The following is a 17,830-nucleotide window of genomic DNA, read 5'->3' as shown; positions in this document are numbered from 1 at the left end:
ATAATGATTAAAAGGAGATAAGACTTTGATACTCAATAATGAATATTTCCTGCCAAACATGGCACCAAGTGAAGATAACTGAATTGTTTTGTAAGTAATTGGATTTTAGCCATTTGGGCGTTTCTCTTGTTGGGTTGGAAGTGAAACATTTTTGGTTTTCTTAATAATTAATTTTGGCCTTTTTCATGGCAATAATTTGTTTGAATGTGGGGACTGTAGCATGTGTCCATGAAAAAGAATGGGACTCTTCCAGAAAAACCGTAATCTCTTTATTTTTCTTTTCATCCTTTATCTGATTCTCTTTCAATTTTGGGAAAACAAGAAATCAGTTTATATACAGTTGTGTCAATTATCAACAGACTAGGAGAAGATTTATGCATTGGAGCTTCAGGCATTCTACTAATCTGAAATGATGCATTGCTCACTACAAGAATGAAAATCAAACATCATATCAGTTGCAGCAAGGTGATTTTGTCGATGTTTGTAGCTCTAACTTTAGGATAGTTTGCCGTGGTGCTGGGTTCATCATCATCCAATAAAAACAGAGGTTATGACCAACGGTTCAGTACCAGTTGGGCGGCTCACAGTGAAGTCTTGCTCTTTGTGTATTGGGCTATCAACTACTGAAAAATCTGCTAGTCATTAGTCCTACAATTACATGGACGACGTTAACTTGCTCGAAATGTCGAGCAAGTCAATTCTATGAAAGATCCTCGTTTGACTTGTATTAGTCTTAGTCTGTTTTTAGAATTGGCATTTTGGATCATAATGACTGATAAAACATCTTTTTCAAATCAGAGAAATACTAGCCACAATGGCACAATGATATCCACAACTCACTTTTCACTACTTTCATCTCATGTTTGATTTAATTATTTGGAGTATATAGAAAAGAAAACCTGCGATAATCTCTGACAGTCTAGGATTATGGGTTTCTGCTTCGATTCTCTTTTGTTGTTGTGGGCTAAGCCGAAGAGGAAAAAAACAACCTGAGAATTTAGCATAAGGTGGCAATAAAAGTAGTTTCATTCAGGAGATAATATGTGTTGTAATTTGAATTTTAATTTATTGAATATCAAATAAAATGCATGAATCAATCAGATAAATTAGATTTGTTGCTTTTTTTTTTTTTCAACTTTAATCTTTTAACTTTTTTTTTCGGTAATACTAATTGATTGCCCTTTGCTGCATGGATTCGGGTAAGCTTTTAATTAGTCATATAAAATGAAATTAATTTATTATTTGTGTCTAGTACTCCCTCCAAAACGGCATGTCGTTCCTTTGCGCGTTAAGTCGTTACTCCTTAACCAAGAGCCAACAGCCCAGCCCCTGCCCTTGCACCTGCACCTGCACCTGCACCTGCCAGATCAAAATGCAGAAAACCCGCAAAAGGAAGCAGCTTGAAATCTATGGCCGCTCCAAAACACCCAAAACCACCATTGAAGAGCCATACCCATCTCACCATAGACCCACCCCTGAAGAATGCAGAACCGTAAGAGACGAGCTCTTGGCTCTCCATGGTTTCCCTCGAGAATTCCTCAAGTACCGCTATCACAGACTCATAAAAAATGATCCCCCCTCTGAAGCAAAATCAGAGCCATTGATTAACAATGATGCCGGGGTAGATGTGGAAGAGAGTGTGTTGGATGGTCTGGTGAAAACTGTGCTCTCTCAGAATACTACTGAGGTTAATTCCCAAAAAGCTTTTGCTTCTCTAAAGTCTACTTTTCCCACCTGGGAAGATGTAAGTTTTCTGGGCTTTTCTTTTTCTTTTTGCTTGTTTTGGCTTCATGGGTATCTATGAATTTGGAGCTTTATAGTTAGTTTTCATTGATTTGTTTTCATTTTTGCCTTCGTGGTTTATCACTTAATAACAAGAATTTCCTTTTCTTTTTTTTTTTTTTAATGTTTATTCTTATATATTTGGTTTTTTTTTTTTTTTTTGTAATAGAATTTTATGTAATTGTGTTCTTTTAACTTAAAAGGCATCTTAAGTTACGTGAGATTGAGGAGTATTTAGTCTTGAAGGGTGAGTTTGAATATTTTGATTTGTTGAGTGGTATAATGAGTCGCATTTTAATGAGATGATTTGGTTTATGTTTTGTTAACTTTGGTTTTTATTCAAGGTACTTGCCGCTGAATCAAAAAGTCTGGAAAATGCAATAAGATGTGGAGGTTTAGCACCGAGGAAAGCTTCTTCTATTAAGAATGTATTGAGTTGTCTACACGAAAGAAAAGGCAGACTATGCTTGGAGTACTTACGAGATTTATCAGTTAATGAAATTAAGGCTGAGCTCTCCAATTTTAAAGGGGTTGGCCCTAAGACAGTAAGTTTCCACAAATGGACTTCAATAAATACGTTAAATAATTTGAATCCAATGCTTTGCTTAAGGAAAGGAAATATAGCACTGCTTACTCCCTTTTAGCATTGAAGGAAATTGGTGAATGCTCGCACTTTGGATAATCTTATTTTCATATAAATGTATATGTGTATGCCAATGATTAAATTTATCGGGTTCTCATCAATGGCAAGTTTGCTTTTGTTGCATATCTTTTTATATGATCAAATTGGTTTCAATGCATATAGTCCTGCAAGCATTAAATCAGTCTATTTTTCCTTTTATGCAGCAAGCAATCAAGAATAATATATTTTTTGGCATCACCAATCACCTATATTTAGCCTTGAGGGAAAATTTTCTCTATTCGTGATTGTATCTGTGTGATCATTCACTCCATACATCATTGTATAGAATCTTTATGCCGCTAAATTACAGTTTCACTTATTTAGATCCAAAGTTTCATCTCATTATTCAAGCTAGAACAAAAAACAGTTTGGTCTTTGGTTGTTTTACTCAACCAAAGGTCATTGTAGTTTAGCTGTACTCCAGCAGAATGCTTAATTGTGTGACCTACTGGAATATGCTATATGTAATACTATATTTACTGACGTGTAATACTATATGTAATACTATATTTACTCTATCTGAACATGTTATTAACCCAAGATATATTAGTTTGTCCTTAGTTGCAAAAGGAAAACAGAAGAATTTGAAGGGATATGCACCTTTCAATGCTGGTGGCTGCAATGTTGCTTTTGGAGCCCACTCCTGCATAAGATTTAGATGTTGCTGCATCTCTCCTCACTCTGGATCAAAAGCTACTTCCATCTTCATCCCTGATGGACAGTGATTCACCGTTTCATTTTTTCCCTGGTTGGAACCTAACCCATCAACAATGATGGTTCTTCTTACACTTCATCTCTCTAACCCCCAAAAATCCCCCCCCCCCCCCCCCCCCTTTCAAAAAAAAAAAAAGCCCAAATGACAACTCATTGGTCCCATGAAAATATATTAAGTGCATCAGCCCTCTAAGAAGAGGTATCTTTAGTCTCATATTTCATGTATGAGTACTAGAAAGATAATGTGAACCTCAAAAAGGTCTAGAAGACTTTTGTGTGTATTCATGATAAGGGCAAGAGTTCATGCCCGCATGATTGGACATATTCAAGCTGTCAGTGTTGAGTTATCAAGTCTCTTTCAATGTATGAATGCCTCACAATTTGTTGTATAGAATAGAGTTAGGTGCCTTCTTTGGTTGCTTAGTATAAGGGTTGAAAGTGCTACAAGTGCATTCTGATTTCTACCCATGGAAAAAATTATTGGAAATATCGTAGCATAGAAAATTGAACTACCTATCAGATTTCTTTGCTTGACAAGCTGCAGGATCTTGAGCTTATGTTTGATGAATTCCATATGTACTTTCATGTACATAATTGCATGCGTGTGCTAGGACTGATGTATGAATCAGTGTTTTTCAATTATCCCAAAAAAAAAAAAAAAGGAATCAGTGTTCTATTTTAGTATGATGTTAATGGAGAGGTTCATTGAATTTGCCAATGTCCTATAGTAGAATATAATTCAAATTAAGTTTTTGTTATCATTGTCATTCATTTTCAAGCCTGCTTTTTTCTTCCAGATCTTCTATATCTTTTCATAAATTTCATCTTCAGTAATTTAATTTGGCATGGTATCTGAGTTAAATTTCACAATCACCAAAATATGGTAATATTCTTTTTTACTATCATTATTTCATTTGTATTTGACATGAATTCATATGCTCATTCACTTGTTATTGATATGCAATTAAGAGATAAATTAAAAAAAAAAAATTTAACCAATAACAAATCTGTGCTAGTGTGCATGTTATTCATAGAATTAGATTGAGAACTGGATCATGATGTGGAATTTCAGCATATATGTTACTTGATCAGTACTCTGTATTTTTTGGACCTTGTATCAAACTGACTAGGTTTAGGTAGTATGTTAAAGATTTGTAATACTGGTTTCTGATTTAGATGTAATATTTTATCTGTTTAAACTTTTCTGGATTGTGACCTGTTGTTGAAGTTATGATTCAGCTTCTTGGTTTTTGCTGTGAATTACTTAGTATTCTCAGCATTCAGTTCACCAGTTTAATCATATAAAAACTCAATACTTGGTGCATGGCAGGTGGCTTGTGTATTGATGTTCAATCTTCAGCAAGATGATTTCCCAGTTGACACACATGTGAGTAGTAGATTGCTCTGGTTGCTTTGACATCAATGTATGGAACTATTTATTAGCTCTTAAATATTTCTGCAGGTCTTTGAAATTGCTAGGGCCATTGGTTGGGTCCCAACTATAGCGGACAAGAATAACACATACCTTCATCTCAACCTAAGGATCCCAAATGAACTTAAGTTTGATCTGAACTGTCTTCTGTATACACATGGTAAACTTTGCCGCAAATGTACAATGAAAGGAAGTAGCCAGAAAAAGTTGGCACCCAATGATAATTCCTGTCCCCTACGTGACTACTGCAAGAACTCGAGCATGAACAAAATCAAGTAATTTTTGTACTTCAATCTCAGAGCCATAATTAACTTCACCTTTTTTTTTCTTTTCTCTGCACAGCAAAGAAAGTATTGCTCTTAATTATTGGTTTTGAGATTTTGGACCACCGGATTAGAAAGAAAAATTCAAGAAACAAGTTGCATGTGGTGACATCGAACAAGATGAGTATTAACAATGATATGACGGGACACCATTTGGCCACCTGGATAAATATAGTGCCTGCATAGTGCATATGCGTTCTTCCTAAAGCAAAAAACCAATTTTGTAGTACTTTGTGAAAGAAAAGTAGAGTGGGATGAGAACACAATCCAATAGTCTATACTTGTCCCAAAAGGTTAAAAGTGTATTCCCCAATAATCTGATGCATGGCTTTTGTTTTCCTAAAGTCAGTGGCAAATGACTTAACATTGCTATAAAGTTTCCTTATTTGTGTAGAATTTGGTGTTTGCACGATTTTAAAAGATGTATTCATATCTCCTTTGTTATCCTTTCTTAGTAGATATGCTTACATCATTGTCCACTTCTATTATTCTTTTTGTTTCTTACGCAAACTACTATTGTATTTTCAGTTGCTGGAATAGTTGTTATAAAATGGTAACGTTTAGGAGCCAAAGTCACAGTACTACGGGGGTCACAATTTGCAGATACTGTGTATACATAGAAGCATGTAGATATTTTTGGGATACAACTGGTTTGGAAGTTTGTGCTGTCCTAGTTAGCATCCTCGCCTCTTTTGGACTTTTGGCATTGCTTTAAATCTTTACCAAATGTTATCACTTTAATTATCATCATATATGAATTTTAATATGCTCAAGTTTTTATGTAGTTGCATGCTGAAGTATTGCCGTTCATTAAGACTTTTCATATAAAAAAAAGTGGAATCAAAATGGACTGCTATGATGCATATCTGCAGGAATATATTATAACTTTTTATTGCTGAGTTTAAATCTGATTTCTTTCTTTCTTTCTTTTTTCATTTCTTATTTTCCATTACTTTATTTGGTATCTTTCTGCTGTTCATATCTGGGGGAAAAAGTCCAATCCGATTGTAGCTTGCATCACTTAATCCAAATCAGCTTTCTATAAATAGGAGAGATCAGAGAAGCATTCTAGGATGTCTTAGACTTTCGGTATGATAGAGTAGGAAGAATAAGATATACACATTGCTGCTTCCTGCCTTTTTCTTGCTTGTAAAGGCCATATTTGATGGTTTCAATGCAAAATTCAGATGGGAAAGGAGCAATTGAGGTTATTTGGATTTGAGCTTAGTTTTCATGAAGGGCATGAAAACTGTGTGGGGGAATCTGAAGAAGTGAATGATTCGAGAAAGTCTTCAGAGAAAATTGTGTCTCAGATGGGGAAAACTGTGAAAGAGAAAAGTGTGACTAGGAAACTGGAGAAGAGAAAGTATGAATGTCAGTTTTGCCTCAAGAAGTTTACAAATTCACAGGCTCTTGGGGGACGCCAAAATGGCCATAAGTCTGAGAAGCTAAAGAAGAGAAGAATGCAGCTCCAGACAAAGAGCACAAACTTGAGTTTCACGGATGAACCTTCCCAAGATCACAGTGATGTCTGTCAGCATTGTTCTCTTCCATCTCCTAATTGTTTTTCTTGTGTACCTGAGTTTACACTGTTCAAGGAGTTTCTAGTTAACTTCAAGTCTCTTGATCAGAGCCAAAATTTATACTGCAACATGGCTGAATCCTGTCATTCTTTTCCTTTGCCTTCCCATGATCACATTGAGGAAGGCGCCTGCGGCAGGCACATTGTCATCAAGCGGTCTCCATCTTATATTTCAAAGGATTGTCAGAGTCTGTATAATCAGTTAGGACTTGCTCCACCAGCAATTCACAGCTCCTCCAGAAATGGGAATGATAGGAGTTTCTAATTTTCTGTAATACCGTTCATCAGTTTACAAATTCTCTAGCCTGGAGGATGAAGGGAATACAATAAAATTGCTTTCTTTCTCGCAAGCTTCTTGATTGCTTTCTTTCCATTTTTCCTCCTTGCCATGTAGCTTCCTTTCAGAAAGGAAACATTTTCCGAGTGAACTATTATTATTGTTTTCAGCCGGATGATCAATTATCGACTGCAAATTCCGTTTCATGAACAATAATTATGTTGCTTTTCTTATGTTATGCGTGAGAATTATTCTTCCATCGAGATATGGGGTGTTTGTGCGGGTGCAAGACAGGACACGTTTTGCTTACATCAGAGTCTCATTTATGCTATCTTTTGCTGGTGTGTATTGAACGGTATTCAGATAAGCTCAACTTCAAACTTTAGAACCTCCATAATTTTTTTTCTTAAAAGTACATAAGAAAAGGGTATTGCAACTCAATTGCTTGTATGAAAGGAGGTGACAGTAAAAGTTGGCAAGGGCTGCAATCTTAGTCTAGAAATGGAATGCCAGAGGAAGCACGAATTGCTGTTCTTATAGAGGCCTTGATTTCAATTTTGCTTTCTGTTACCATATTTTAGGCCCCAAAACGAAAGAGGAACAAAAAGGCAGGGGAAAAACTCGGACTTTCTTAGTTTCATTATCATCAACTTCAAGGCTTCCTCTTTCCCAGCTGTTGGCGGTGCAGTATAACCTTTTAAGATGGATTTGGACAACCCAAAAACGCACCATTCCCTGAGGAAATAAAAAAAAAAAAAAACTCTCTCATATAATCCAATTTAATTGTTGTTCACTGTTTTGCAATGAGAATGAATAAAACTTTTGATTCAATGATTCTTCTCGAGCATTATGAAGCAGAACATCCTTGTCAATATGCAATTATAGAGTGTTTTTCTAGTTCAAATCTTAACATCCTTAAACATTAAAACTACAAATTCTTATAAATCATGATATTGTTTAGTCAAACAGAAATTAATCGTTGTCACCATTTGCAACAACATTAAAAGTCATCCATCCATCGATCCTCATCCTCACATAAATCATTTCACAAAACGAAAATAGTAATTATAATTATTATAGTAAAATATAATCTCTTCTTTTATGCTCACGCATACATGGCCATCACCCAGAAACTGAATTAAAAAATCTAAGTCTGAATTGAGTTAAAAACATCGCATTTCCGCCTCACTTCTCCTTTCCTCCCAGTCTTAACCCCATAACGGCTAAGCTTCTCCATTGCTCGAGCGAAATCATTGAAAAACGCAGTCTGGTTAGAAGCATACAATTGCACAAAAGGCCTGGTTCTGGAGTTTTTCAATAGTGCATTATCTGATTCCAATAGTCCCAGCCCCCTCTGCAAGTTCTGATAATACATGTTATCAAACTTTGATGGAGTCAGGGCATCATTGAAAGCTGACATTGTAGGATTCTTCTCATGATTTTCACACATTTTCTTTAGAGCCGCAGCATACTTTGGATGATAACTGGGATCGGTAGGGGTATTTTTGTTGTAGCTGTAAAGCCTGTAAGCAAACTCTTTGCAATGAGAGAATCCAATGGTGTGGGCACCAGTAAGGGCAACCATTTCTTTAACTGTGAATTTCTTGGATTCAAACATCCTGATTATCTCATCCATGCTCGTGGTAGCCCTCGGCAGGTTGCCTTCGACGCTGGAGATATTAGACACCAAGCTGTCCTTGCGACCAAGCTTAACGGTGTAGAAGGGTCCACCAACCATGCTGATGGCGTTACGTGTGGCAAGGGCGAGGATGTCAGCGCAAGAGACAATTTCAGGGCATGATAGCTCGACAGCTGTCTTTGCACGTACAATGGCATCAAAAGCATCCCCTGGAAGAGACAGGTTGATGTCTGCGTCACGTTCGGCCTTGTTGAAGGCATTGGAGGAGACAAGGACGGAAGCATCACAGCCTCCTACCATGCAGTCGTGGAAGAAGAGACGGAGGGTGCCTGCGGCCGTGGTGGGGTTGCTGATCTGCTTGCTGGTGATGACTTCTCGAATGATATTTTCCAAGCCAGGACATGAGTTTTTGTAATAGTCAGGGGAGAGCTTGGATTCCGAGAAAGGGAAGGAGATGACGAGGGGAATGAGGAGCAGAAAGGAAGGAAAAGCCATGGTGAAGGGACAGAAATTAAGGCCTTTCCTGCAGCTTCCCGTTTCCTGTTCCTGAAGGGCTTTTTCCCCAATGGGAAGGACGAGAAAAAAACAAACAAGAAAAAGAGATGAAATTGTAAGGAGAAAGGCAAAGCGGGAGATGGACAAAATGTGGGGAGTCTCATGGATGGGAGGAGTTTTAGGAGAAGCAATTTTCTGTTCTTTCTGTTAGTAGGAAGGGCTTTATTTGTCACTAATTTTGTTTGTTAATTGTTATCAAGTTGTCGCATGCTAAATTTTGTTTGATTGGCATAGCTATTCAGCGTGGAGTGTGCACAACCTGCAGTTCTCAAGGCTAATGTGGCCTTAATCTGTTTCAAGAAAATGAGCAACAAGGCACCGAGTTGACCAGAGTAAAAAATAGACCAAACAAAGATGTAATTGTTGCGTGCGTCAACATGAATTTTTTTTTTTAAATAAAATTATTGAAGAGAAAACATAGCTTCCATGGGAATTTAGTTGAAGAAAATTATTTTTGTGTTTTAGTTTGATTTAGATCAGGTTGTGCCATCGGTCCTTCTACTATGATTAAAATACAGATTTAGTCTTTTTTTTTTTTTTTAATGATTTCAATATTAACACTATCTATATTTTTTTAGATTTGAGATTTTGGTCTAGTTGATAAGAATGTCTAATTTTCTCAGTTTGAGTCTACTGAATTGGACATTGATCAATGGCGGGACATTAATATTGTTGATGTAATATTGATCATGCTGTCGTGAAATTAGCATGTGCTTAAGTGAAAATTTTTAAAATTTAAAAATGTCATGTGACTTTTTTTAAGGTCATGTGGCATGTTTTGAATTGATCTTACTATTATTTTTAAATTATTTTTTAATTTTTTGTAATAAAATATATTAAATAAAAATTTGATAAAAAAATTAAAGTATTTTATTCAAATAAAACACTGGGGTTGTGATTAGTTAATGAAAATATTTTTTATTTTTATTTTTATTTTTTGAAAATAGTTTTAACTTTTAATTTTTTGAATTTAAGAAAATATGTTTGGTACATAAAATGAAAAATTATTTTCAAAAATGAAAATTATAAAAATGTGTTTCATATGTGAATTTTTAAAATATGAAAATAATAATTAAATAATTAAGTAAATTACATTTTTTTAAAAATATAATTAAATAATAAAAGTAAATTGCAATTAAAATAAGCACAAAAATTCAAATAAAAATTAACTCATAATGTTAATAAAAAAAATAATAAAATGTACTTTAATATTGAACAACTAACATCACCTTTTAATTGTTATAGTTTTTGAAATCTCAATTTTGCCTATAATTATTCGATAAAAATTTAGTAATCTCTTCTCTAACTTGAGCTATTTTAGCTATTTGTAACATATTAAATACAATTTGCTCATTGTTCAAACTAGTAGAAGTTGCTTCTGTGTTATCAAATTCTTGCATGTGTTATCTTTCATCCTCTTTAAGTAATTCATTTTTTTCAACTTCTAACCTAATGAAATTACGCACGGTACAACATGCTTTTGGTATATGATGTTGTTTTCTAAGATGATAGCTAGGCATATCCTTCAATGTGGCAAATCTTATTTTATCACTCCAATACTTCATTCAATCACATTACGAACAAAATAATGCCTTATAGTAATAATTCTACTTTCCGCTCTGGTTGATGCTTACTTATAAAGTCTCGTGCATGATATCTTTATCTATGAAATGACGCTAAAAATTTAGGTATGTTTGGGTATCCAACATCTGCTATATAATATTTACCTACAATATCATAAGAAATATGAAAATTATATAAACAACATTAACCAATTAAGTAGCTCTTAGAAATAATTATCAATTAAAACATACCAACACTTAGCATTGGAAAAGAATTTTGTACAATAGAATTACTTGGTATCATATTAACAAAAACTCTCGTGTCATGAGCTGTTCCCTCCCATCTAGTACACATAAATGTAAAAAGCATGTTATGAAAGCAAGCTACCGTTACATTTTGTGAAATATTTTGCTTTCTATTTCGAAATAATACTTGCTTCGATGCAAGAGCCCAAGCAGATATTTTAGTGTCATCAATAGTTCCAATACAATTCTTAATTATTAAAAATAAATAAATAAATAATGTTATTTTACATAAAAACTAAATTTTTAAAAAATAAAAATATATATAAAAAGAGTATTATATATAACATACCTTGAAATGAGGGAATCAATTAGGATTTCTAGCAATTTTTTGTTGAACCTCACCTTGATTTCTAGGATAAATAATTTTAGTTCCCAATTTACAAATAACAACTTAAACTTTTTCAAGCCATACAAAAATAGTCTCAATTGAATATTGAAATTGATCGCTCGTAACTCTTTGTATATCATTTTGACCGATTATATATAAAAACATTGCAACTACTTTTTCCATAGAAAATAATTTTTCATCTTGTAAAAAATGTTCCATTTTTAACCTATCACAAAATTTTAAAACAACATGTTTTCTCATATGAAACATTTCATTACATACTATAGGGTTTCCATCTAAAATCTCCATAACATATGCCTTTTCACTTAATATAGAAGTCTTACATAGCATCTTAGGCAAGATGGCCTTGTAGTACTCATAGAATTTATAAGTATAAATTACCCCATTTCATCATCTAAATCAAACGAAGTTTTTGAACTAGAGCTAGTACTCATTGTAATTACCTGCATAAATATTGAATATCAATGTTCTATTAATGCATTATACTTGCTATAACAATTTTAGTTACTATAACAAAGTAAAAAAATATTTATTAGTCATTCAATAACCATAAATTTCATAATATAATAATAAAAGATTATTACATACTTCGTACATTCCACATTTAAATGTTAGAATATTATTATATAACGTAAAAATAGAAGTCAATTATTGATAAATAAAAAAAAAAAACTAAGATTAAGCAAGACAATCGACCCAATCTTTTCACTTCACGTCAAACATTTCAACAAAAATTTATCTCCATTCTACTAATGTGAATTTTTTTATTGCTTTATTATAAGAACATGAAGAAATAACTTCCATTTTTTCCAAAAAACCTATGCATATACTTACTGAATAAGGATAAGAAAAAAAAATAGAAGTGGTACTTTCACCACTAGTAGATTATTTGTATCTTTTAGTTTTTGTGTTATCAACTTCTTCTTTTGCACTCAATGTAGTAGCCCACTTTTCCAAAAATAAATTCATTTTATCCATTTTATTCACCTTACTAGATCGATGCTCACCAGGAATTAAATGAATATTACGCATTTACTTTTTTGATCCTCTTCACCTTCTGAATTGTTGTCACCAAAATCAATATGCATGGTACCAAATAAAAATTCTTCTTCCAAGCACCTTTTTTTAATGGGAGATAATGGTTCTTTAATGGATAATTGTTGAAGTTTTCTAGTTGTAGTTGTTTTGTTGAATATTTCACCAAGTAATTCATAATCTACACAATCTTGTTTTTTGAATTTTTTGAAATCTTTATTTTTCTATGCCATAAAAAAGCAATGTATAAGATAATTACATATATATTATAATCTATAAGATAAAAGGAAAATATAAATTAGTTATACCTTAAAAAAATTTTCCCAAACTTGTTGTGTTACATTAATAGTATTGGATGCTACATCTCATTTAACTCCAATATGTCATCTAATTAATTTAGAAAAATGATGATACTTTGTATGTAATCGATTGAACTTAATCCTTCAATATTTCAATTCCATAATTTACTCCAGTTGTATCATGCAACTCATTATTTATTTCTTATCATACTTCTTTCTTAAACGTAAATGATTGCAACTTTCCTTCTCTTACTTTTTAAATTAAGAGATGAATAAATGATGCCTCCCTTACTTTAAGCCAATCTTTCGCATCATCAACATCTTTACCCTTTCCTCCTATTTAAATACTATTTGTAATACAAATCAATCATCAATAAAGCAATTAAATTTTGTAAAACATAAGTAACTCCAAACTTAAATGAATTAATAAAACTAAAGGGAATAAATTGTAACAAATAAAGGAAATATAAAAAAAGAGATTTATTGAAATGCCTTTTTTAAAAAAGGGATGTAACGTGACAGAGCCTTTTTTGTAATTGGTAACTTCAATCCTTAGAACTAAGGAAATACCATGTCTCTTAACAGTTTTTTTAAGGTTACAAATATTAATCATCAAATTGTATCCTTAATAGTGTACTATATAAGCTTCACAAATCTCTAAAATAAGCAGATTATAGATAGGATAAACTCTACACCAAAGTTAATATCCAAAAAGACAATGTTTCTCCAAATAAGACAAGCTATTTTCTAAACCTTTATCTAAAATAAATGTGTACAAATTTAAATTGTGGTCCTTACTATGGATTTCAATATATTTTGCTCTTAAATATTTGTTAAGCAACAGAAAAGATTGTCACAGAAGATTCCTAACAATGTAATTACTAGCTATATATTATTATTATTATTATTATTATTATTTACTATGAATGAAATATATAATGTACATTACTATATATGATTTCAACCCACAAGTGCACTTTCAAACCTTTAATTATTATAGAGTTGTGCTACTATTTGATTTTGATTGTATTAAACCTATTATCACAATGGCAAAATCTTTTCCATTATCGTTATAACATTATCCATGGTCCAAACAAAAATCTATAATCTTTTTTTATATTAAATTATTTTGAAAGCAATTGTTAATCCTTCTTAATCACTAAGTTTCAATTTATGCCCTCAAGACAAAGATCCCAAACTCATTCCATCTCATATTTAATCTACCATATTCAAAGGCAGTTTACTCAATCTATAAATCCAACAACAAATGTTCCTTTATAATAAGATGAGAAAAACCATTATATCTTTATGCATAAAGATCAATTATATTGAGGGAAATAATATTAATTAGAGATCTTTAAAACATATACAACACATTTTTAGATAGCCAGTACAGTTTACAAATACAATTAAATTACTAGTCCCTAAATTTGGCTAATAGCGTTACTATAATACATCTAAAGGGAAACAAAATTCAATTTAAAATTATAAAAAATAATTGAAAAATTGAAGAAGCAACACACAAAGAGGTTAGACAGAACCTAAGACCTTCTTAAGCAATGTCATAGTGTGTCATTGGCCATAAGTATTATACTTTCAGTTACTATTAAAAGATGTTCAATCTTCTATTCTTTTTGCCAAAGAAGGCATCAGATAAAACTAAGACTAGAAATCTATGCTAAAAAATTTTCACAAAAATTGGTCGATGCAATCCAATAATAAGCCTTTTCTTTTTCCATCGTTTATTCCTATTTTTTTTTCTATTGCTTGCTAGATATAGGATAAGGATAAACCTAATATAATGAAAAAAAAAGCATAAAAGAATTTCAATTTAATCCACATCTGAGAATGAACCAGCAAAGCCTATGTATTTAATCATCAAAATAAAGAAAGAAAAAAGTACCAATTAGTCAAAGAACCAAAAAGATTTAAAACAATGGTGCAATGTAAAAGCAAAATAGTTAAAACCCAATAAACAATGATATTAACATAATGCAAATAAAAAAAAAAGATCATGGTTTATAGGAAAAGAATACCTGAAAATGAAGTTCAAACTTCTGGGTTTGTTTTAGAGAGAAAAAGAAGAAGTCTATAACAAAGTCTTTTGCAGCCAAAGTGTCCTTGGTTTTTATGGCTGTAAAGGTATTTATTATTTTGAAGATCTAATGGTTCGAACCTGGACTTTTTAGGTATTTGTCTCAAAATAAAACAAAAATTTTAAACCTTTCGTGTTTTCAACTTTTCCATTTCCTTCAAATTGTTTTCATTAAAAACAATCAAAACAGCTTTATTTTTTGTTTTCTAATTTAGGCCTATTTTCATTTTCATTTTTTAAAAATATTTTTTAATTTTTTCAACTAAACAAGTTTTTAAACTTGTTTTTCATTTTTATGAAATTGAAAATGGAAAACACCTTTGTTTCCATAAACCAAACACTTTCTTAAAAATTCAAAGTCCAAACTCAAATTTCATTAGTCAAGATAACTAAGCCCAACACAATCACAACTAAAATCTACATTTCAAATTCAATCAATAAAAAAATCTTACTAATAAATACAGAACAACAATAAAAAAATACACAATCAATAATTGAAAAGGCCTTCGTTAAAAATTGAAACCCAAAAACCTAATAAAAACCAAAAAACATAACATCATCGTTGACAAATGAGGAAGCAAAACAAGCTTAAAAAATATACCCTATGGTTAAGGGTGGATTGAAAGTATCCATAAGGTTTAAAATATGACACACAACAACTATATGACATTATTTTGTTATCACCCATTGAACACTATTGGAAGTAAAACAACCAAATTAATATTCGTATAACACAAGCCACGAATTGATATAAAAGTAGCCAAATATGTAACAAAAAAAAAAAGAATAAAACTTAGTTTAATCTAATCTTCTTCTATCAAAACTTTTCTTTTAATAATCAATTATAAAAATTATTCGATTATTATGATGAGTAAGTATTTAAGCTAGTGATTCGAATCAAGACTTAGGTTGGATTTATGCTAAATTGGTGGAAGGCTAACGATTGAATTGAAATTTGGGCATGCTTAAAGATGTTTCATTGGATTTACACAATTAAACAAGGTGCATATAATTCTCTTATTAATTTTGTTGAGATTGATTGTAAAATAATTGTTATGGTTAACAAGTTTTAAAAACATTTGGAGATTTTTTATATTTGACTGTATATCATAATTAATTTAAGGTTTTTGAAGTTTTGAAGTTGTCAAGTTCAAAATGTTATTAGCATGATGAAAAAAAAAATCATAATTTCACTTAAAAAAAAATAAAATTCTCATTTTGCTACAAATGTGGAATGCTGGCCAAACTATTGAGTTTTATCGTGATGGGTCATTTATGCATATTTTTAACAAGGTTTGGGTATAAAGTGATGAGCATGGGTGGATAATTATCCTCTAGATAAGTTATCATTTTTTTCAATTGTAAGATTAGGCTATGAAATGGGGTGCGAGACAATAAGTGACATGTTTTATTGTATTCTTGGGCTATCATTTGATAAAAGGTTGAAATGAATTCATTCAAATATCCATATTGAATATATATTTCTATGTCATCAAAATAAAAAGAACCATTCCAATATATGTTTAATATGTGAGCTTCTTTTTCTTGTTGTTCATTCATGTACACTAATTGAAAATGAAAAAAAGGTAGAAATAGGCCAGCTTACTCAAGAACTTGTAACTGAAGATAATACTGTTAATTTGACAGAAAAAAACGGTGCAAATGAGGTTGATAATGGTATTGCTAATTTGGTTAAAGACAATGGTGTAAGTGAAGCTAAAATGATGCTAGAAATGTTGGTAAATATGCTAAAAATAATGAAAAAGGGGATAAGAAAAATTATGATAAGGATGATAGTGATTATCATATAAGTAGTGAATATGATAGTGATGGTTATTCTAATAGTGATCCTAGTTAGTTTAATGAAAAATTTATAGAGCCTAATGATATATTTGAGGATAATAAAATTTATGGTTTTAGAAAAAAGAGAAAGACTTCAAACTAGACAACCTAGTTCAAACCCTTTAATTGAAAACGTTATTTTAGAGAAGGATAAAATGATAAGTGATGGTGACTTACATAGTGTTCATGAATTTGATAAAAAGGTAAACCATTGCCTAATGTTAAAAAAAGAGGTTGACATGAAGAATCCACATTTAAAGGTTGGATTGGAATTTATTAATGGCACTATTTATAGAAAGGCATTGAAAGGGTACTATGTTAGTAAAGATTATGACTATAAGTTATAAATGAATGATAGAGATAAAATTAGTGCTACTTGTGTTAAGAACAGTAGATGGAGAATATATGCATTTAACTTAAATAAGAATCGCATCTTTCAAATAAAGATTTTTCATCCAAAGCACTGTTGTTCAAAAGAGTTCAAAATTCACCAAGTCATTATACGTTATTTGATTAAGAAGTTTTTTAATGATTTGAACAATAAACCTAATTGAAAAACTAAAAAAATAATAAGAAAGATTTCCAGAGAATTGAATGTTGAAATCAATATCCTTTAAGTATATAGAGCTAGAAAAAAACTAAAGAAATGATGAAATGGCATTACAAGTTAGGTATGCCAAGTTGTTTGATTAATTTGACTGGTTCAAAAGATAAACCTTATAGCTCTGTATTGATGAAAATGAAAAGTTAGTATTTTGATGCAGATATTAGTGTTCCTAGATATTTTATTCTTAGGATTAAAAAGATATTCATCATGTTTAATTTATATAAGAAACGATTCATGATTGGATATAGAAGGTTAATAGGATTGGATGGTTGTTACTTAAAAGGCCATTTTGGAGGATAGTTATTAAGTGTTGTTGCTAGAAATAAGAAAGACAACATTTTTCCACTTCGTTATGTAATTGTTAAATAAAAAAATAAAAAATCTATTTATGGTTTATGAATTTACTACATTAAGAACTTGAGAATCTCACTGAACTAGGACTGGAGTTTTATATCTCACCAATAAAAGATATCAATTGTTAATGTATTTATTTGCTATATTTTTGGTATGTTATATCTTTTATATATTTTTATTTTTTTATTTTTTTAAGTTTAGACTAAACATTTGAAGAAGTGTACCTCTTAAGTTAAGCATAAGTTATGTTTGAGGTATTTGTACACAAATTTCAAAGCATAACTTAAGGAAAAAGAGTATAAAAAAGCTTTTTGAAGCAAAATATGAGGTCAGTGAAAAAATGAAAGAAGTTATGTTAATGTTCAAAAGGCTTGACTGAACTAGAATTAGAGTTT

At 31.5% G+C, this 17,830-nt stretch overlaps 2 protein-coding genes and 1 pseudogene across 3 annotated transcripts; 2 read left to right on the top strand and 1 right to left on the bottom strand.

Moving 5' to 3' along the window:
- The first annotated feature begins 18 nt into the window (after window positions 1-18).
- LOC111291096 (putative DNA glycosylase At3g47830) lies at window positions 19-6,865 on the top strand. The gene is made up of 4 exons (XM_022882679.2): window positions 19-1,744; window positions 2,127-2,327; window positions 4,509-4,565; window positions 4,641-6,865. The coding sequence occupies exons 1-4, from the start codon at window positions 1,271-1,273 to the stop codon at window positions 4,887-4,889; spliced, it is 981 nt and encodes a 326-aa protein (XP_022738414.2). The 5' UTR covers window positions 19-1,270; the 3' UTR covers window positions 4,890-6,865.
- LOC149516194 (uncharacterized) lies at window positions 5,484-6,780 on the top strand. The gene is made up of 3 exons (XM_089768734.1): window positions 5,484-5,606; window positions 5,945-6,022; window positions 6,121-6,780. Exons 1-3 carry the CDS (start codon window positions 5,484-5,486, stop codon window positions 6,778-6,780), a joined length of 861 nt encoding a protein of 286 aa, XP_089624860.1.
- A 965-nt stretch (window positions 6,866-7,830) lies between the features above and the next one.
- LOC111290518 (peroxidase 31 pseudogene) lies at window positions 7,831-9,136 on the bottom strand (annotated as a pseudogene). Its single transcript, XR_016346514.1, has one exon. The product of XR_016346514.1 is annotated as a peroxidase 31 pseudogene (transcript).
- Between the last annotated feature and the right edge of the window lie 8,694 nt (window positions 9,137-17,830).

The sequence above is a fragment of the Durio zibethinus genome, chromosome 11 (genome assembly GCF_047325235.1).
Source record: "Durio zibethinus cultivar Kanyao isolate XHJ-2024 chromosome 11, ASM4732523v1, whole genome shotgun sequence".
Taxonomy (NCBI): domain Eukaryota; kingdom Viridiplantae; phylum Streptophyta; class Magnoliopsida; order Malvales; family Malvaceae; genus Durio; species Durio zibethinus.
Note: the sequence above shows the minus strand (reverse complement) of the source record. Positions and strands in the feature narration are given on the sequence as shown.